Below are 4,832 nucleotides of genomic sequence, written 5' to 3'. Positions count from 1 at the left end.
TCGAGTTCTGGTACGACCCCCCTGCTTCCGATGCTAACGTCGCTCCCTTGCCCTTTCTCCGTTTCTAAAGTTTTGACTATGCAGTTTCAAGGTAAACCGACCCCTCCATCCTCATCGACAGTGGGAGCAGGCCTTCAGCCCTTTTGAGTGCAGGTTTTGCTCGTCGTGGGTTTGGTACAGCGTTATTTTTTTGCGGAATATATTCCGAATTCGGAATAAAAAAATGTTCGTGGTCCTGAAAGTTAAGAATAAATAATGTTCCAACCGTACAAGTTCATTCCTCCAGCCAAAAATGGACTGTCCATGCCAAAGCCGCTAGAATTTTACAGGAGACATATATGTTACCCATATCATAGTACTTTAATGCCATGGATACTGTTAGGAAGCTCACGCCCGAAAGTCAACGAGGAATCGGACTGTTTCTGACCGGACCAAACGCTGCAAAACATTCGGAACCGAAGCTCCCAAAGCATTGAAGGCCATTAAAGCAGATATTAAATTTCACTGAAGCCATTAGCGACGTTAATGAAGACGGTGTAGGGGTCGTAGGCAATGTGGACGCAATGCTGCAGCCAGCCGACGACAATGACGCCACTCCGGTTGTCAACAGCGAGCGGGCCAAACATCAATGTTCCTCATATGGATACAATCGCGATGGGCCAGGAAAGAGGTTGCGTTTGGTGGTTCCGGTTCATTGCTGCTATGCATCATTACTTCTGCAACCTGGAAAGTCGTGTAGTGTTATCTTTCAACGTGATGCAAGACGAACGATGATGAACGAACTCTATTCGATCAGTGCTTGAGAGATTGGTGTGCGCGTGTTGCGACATTCCCCAAACCCGGCGATTGCACGAACTAAACTGTAACTCATCGGGGGGGGGGGGCGCCTTACAGATTCGGAATACCTATATTCCCGCGACTAAAAACCTATTCCTACGTTCGGACTGGAAAATTAACCGGCAGAAATGAAAAAAAAAACACTGCCGACGACCCACGGCACCCGATCAGGCGGTCCTAGTGCCCCTAACCCTGTCGGGTCCCCCGACGGGAGCCCTCCGGGCCCCGTCGGGGGCTCCCGATGGCCGTTTGGCATTTTCCCCCTTTTTCGTCGGGTCCGCCCGAAAGCATTTTTCAAAGCCTGTCGGGATTTTCAGCACAAGTGCCATTCCTGTCAGGACCCGATCGGACTGTCGCACCCTGCTGTACGCTGTGCGCGATGGTTCCGAAGGAAGGCCCTCCCAAAATTTAAATTTACTGTTGTTGCTGAGCTGAATTGAATTGAGTTCCCACCACACAGTTGTTTTGGCTGTAGTGGCTGTGGACGACAACTCTCATGCAAATGGCGTCCTCACCGGGTTACCGTACTCTGACGTTTCGGCCGGGGTGTGTATGTGGTGTGTACGTGAAAGTGCCTTGCAAGGCCAACTCGGGCCGTCGTTCCAACGAGTTGTATAATTCGCAGTTTGACACATGCTAAATATTAAATAGAAGCACCGAACCGATGCACCCACCATCGCGATTTGCCCATGACCGCCTAACAACTGCCGGTCAACATTATTTTACGCTTCACGATGATGATTGGATGATATCATCGCGGCTCGGAAGAATCATTAAAACACACACACGCACGCCAGGCTGTATACGCAAAATCAAAAGCCCCAACCGCAGAACGTTTTCTCCAACCCACAAATGCCACCAGTAGCACTACCGCCGCTACCGCCAGCCGCAGCACAGGCCAGCGTGCTGATTGGCTTTCAAGCGCACAATCACACACATGCATACGTATGACCCGCACCGCACCCTATATGCCACTCATATGCCATGAAGCACCACCAGTACTACCACCACCACCACCACCACCACGATCTATCTTCCTCTGGCAGCGCACAGCCTTCTCGGCCCCCTCAGGGCCCTAGGTTGGGTGGTACCCCCCCCTCACCTCATGGCTCCCAGGTATGTATGTATGTACGGGCCACACACACACCCCAGGTTACACCTTTGGAGGGTATAACGCAACTCTAGGAAGTGTAAGGAACACGCACGCACATACACACATACACACGCATGCACACATGCACGCACACACATCACCATGTTCACCAACCAACTCCCACACCAGCATTCGTTCACACACACCATGTAGTCTCCGATCATGCGTGAATAAGCCAGTTCCATTGCCGCCTCCGCGTACCCCATACCCACACCATCCGAGACCCCCCACATCCCCCTTTCAGCCTCATTCAGCCCCCCATCCTGAGTGTACGGCACTTGTGCCGGCGACAACACACAATGCGACAACGGCACCTCCGCTCTGGCATTGCGCGACGTTGAGCAACGTCGCACCGGGGGCCACCACCGCCACCACACACACCGCCCAGCCACAGCCACAGCCACAGCCACAGATGGAAAGGTATAACCAACAGCCTGCCGCTCTCACTCCAAAGAACAACTCCCAGAAATCTATATTCAAACGATTTCATTCATTATATTTTATATAATTTATATTTTCTTCCTCGTACATCGTTTCCATCCTTGTATATAAGCTTCTGTCCGTTGCCGGATAATAATAATAAAAACCAACCTCTGCAACCATTAATTTACAGCTCCCCGCCACCTGTAAACTCCGTCCCGAGCGGAGCGACGAGCCGATCAACACCTTTTCCTCGAAGTGTGAAGATTCCAGAGAGATTCGTTGCTTTTACGGCAGTGCCGTACCGTACACGTCACCACATCAAACATGCTGCGTGATTCCTGATTGCTGGATCTGGACCTGAATCTGGAATCTACGTAGCCTGACTCACCTTTTTGAGTTTTAAACACACATCGCCTGGATCTGGATTTCGATCTGGAACTGAATCCTGCCAGGACGCACCCGTACACAATCTTTGCCTGTCTTCCCCGCCCATCTCCGCCCGTCGGCGCGCAGATTTATACCACAGATAAACTACTGTTCACATAATCTCTATATATAGTATAGCCGTTTTGGTGATGTGTATGTCATTGTACGTCGTCGGCGGCGCCAGATGGCCCCCTAGATTTTCGTTCCGTCGTATGTCTGTCTGTCTGTCTGTCTGTCTTACGCACTGCTGGCCCCGGCTCCGTGACCTTGCGTCGACGGCAGCATACTTGACCCCGTGAAGGAGTCCCCTGCTGCCCCTGTCGCTAGAGAGCCCAGCTCTGGAGGGGGAGGAGGAGGGGGAGGAGCGGGAGGCGGCGGAGGACCAGGACCAGGAGCAGGAGCACGTTGCAAGACCGGACTGATGAGAGCCGCCGGCATGCGCTGCGCCGGATGCGGTGGCGGCGGCGGCGGCGGTGGCAACATCAACGGTGATGACGGCGGCGTCGCCACCGGCACTGCCGTCGCGACGGCGGCCATGAGGCGCTCCAGGTGCGCCTCCACAAGGATCGCTGGCGGCCTGTTTTGGGGCTGACGTTGCAAGCAATGAAGCGCCACTGCCCGGTAGGTCTCCGGGCACGAGGGTGGGAAGGCGGGGAAGATGCTGCTATACCGGGGGCCTTGGTCGGTGCGGATGCCGGCGCGGCGGCCGTGGTAGAGCTCCCATAGCATCACACCCAGCGAGAACACTTGGGTGGTTGCATGTATGTATGTGTGTGTGGGGGGGGGAGGTAGGGGTATAGCGGTGTAGTGATGTAGACGACGACAAGCGGGACGGGGGAAAGGGGGGAGGGGAGGGGGAGGGGGAAGGAAGCCGGTCAGGGAGCGGCAGAGAGAGAGAGAGAGAGAGAGAGAAAGGTAAGGGGAAGGGGAAGGGGAAAATCGGAAATGGGAGAGCAGCTGGATTAGAATGGCACCTGGATTCGAAACGGCGACTTCAGACAATGACGGACCGACAGCAGCAATCTTCATGTGAACACTGCTGCTGCTGCTGCTGCTGCCTGTTCGGCCCACTACTCTGCTACGGCTGCCCAACGTTTCCAACCACCCACTCACCGTCTGATGGCGGCCCGACTTGCCCCTGAAGATGGTGGTGGCGGTGGGGCGGGTGGTGATGGTGCGTCCAACAGCGGCCCCAGCAAAGCCAAGTTATCAAGCGCAGGGGGAAAAAAGAGGGAGAGTATCCTCACGAATGGGAGAGAAGACAAAAAATAAAATTAGAAAGTAGGACCTTAAATTAAATCAAACGCGTACGGTCTTACGAACGAAACTCTATAGACCCGGTGTCCGATTTTTATTAGTTTCAATATTACATAGAAAAGAGGACGGCAGGGGACGGGACGAAGAAGGGACCGCAATTCAACGCGCAAATTAAGAATCGGCTGCCAAAGTCCTAAAGCGACGTCGGGAGTGTTGTACGTATGAGCGTTTGCATGTGTGTGTATGTACGTATGTATGCGTGACGGCAAAGGCCACAAGCTGCAGGGAAAAGTAAAGACGAGCAACCCCGTAGATTACCCCTTCAACTGTAATAATACTTCCAGACAGTCGTTGTGCTGTGCTGTGCTGTGCGTGCATGCAATCATACGTGCATTCATGCATTCCTTCATGCACATGTACTTTTTGATAATAAATATGGAAGAGTTGACTGTGAGATTGCCGCGTCTGTAAAAATGGTCCTGTTGTCGTACCCTGTCGTACCTTCATGACTAGTGCAGGGCACATGTAAAACATGGTGCCCATGCGCAAGTTGCTCAGGTGGGTTCGATTCTGAGGCAGCATTACACTGCGGTGTGGTGAGTGGGGGGTGGGGAGAGGCAAGGGGGTGGGAGGGGGGTTTTGGGCGGGCGGGCAACCAGACATAGAAATGCTGTAAAAGCTTATTTATATATAAAACATAACCAAAACCACCAAATAAAACAAAGCAATATTTTTC

General features: G+C 53.0%; 1 protein-coding gene across 1 annotated transcript in view; it reads right to left on the bottom strand.

The window, feature by feature from the left end:
- Positions 1-494: 494 nt before the first annotated feature.
- VOLCADRAFT_95669 (uncharacterized protein) overlaps positions 495-4,832 on the bottom strand; it is a gene marked incomplete at both ends in the record, with an annotated part of 5,101 nt that continues 763 nt past the window's right edge. Inside the window, 6 exons of the mRNA XM_002954716.1 lie at positions 495-566; positions 1,353-1,366; positions 3,085-3,175; positions 3,350-3,585; positions 3,953-3,977; positions 4,598-4,682. Coding sequence (XP_002954762.1) covers positions 495-566; positions 1,353-1,366; positions 3,085-3,175; positions 3,350-3,585; positions 3,953-3,977; positions 4,598-4,682 — 523 coding nt within the window. The remainder of the gene's footprint in view (positions 567-1,352; positions 1,367-3,084; positions 3,176-3,349; positions 3,586-3,952; positions 3,978-4,597; positions 4,683-4,832) is intronic.

Source organism: Volvox carteri, assembly GCF_000143455.1.
Source record: "Volvox carteri f. nagariensis unplaced genomic scaffold VOLCAscaffold_45, whole genome shotgun sequence".
Taxonomy (NCBI): Eukaryota; Viridiplantae; Chlorophyta; class Chlorophyceae; order Chlamydomonadales; family Volvocaceae; genus Volvox; species Volvox carteri.
This window is presented reverse-complemented; position numbering and strand designations above follow the sequence as displayed.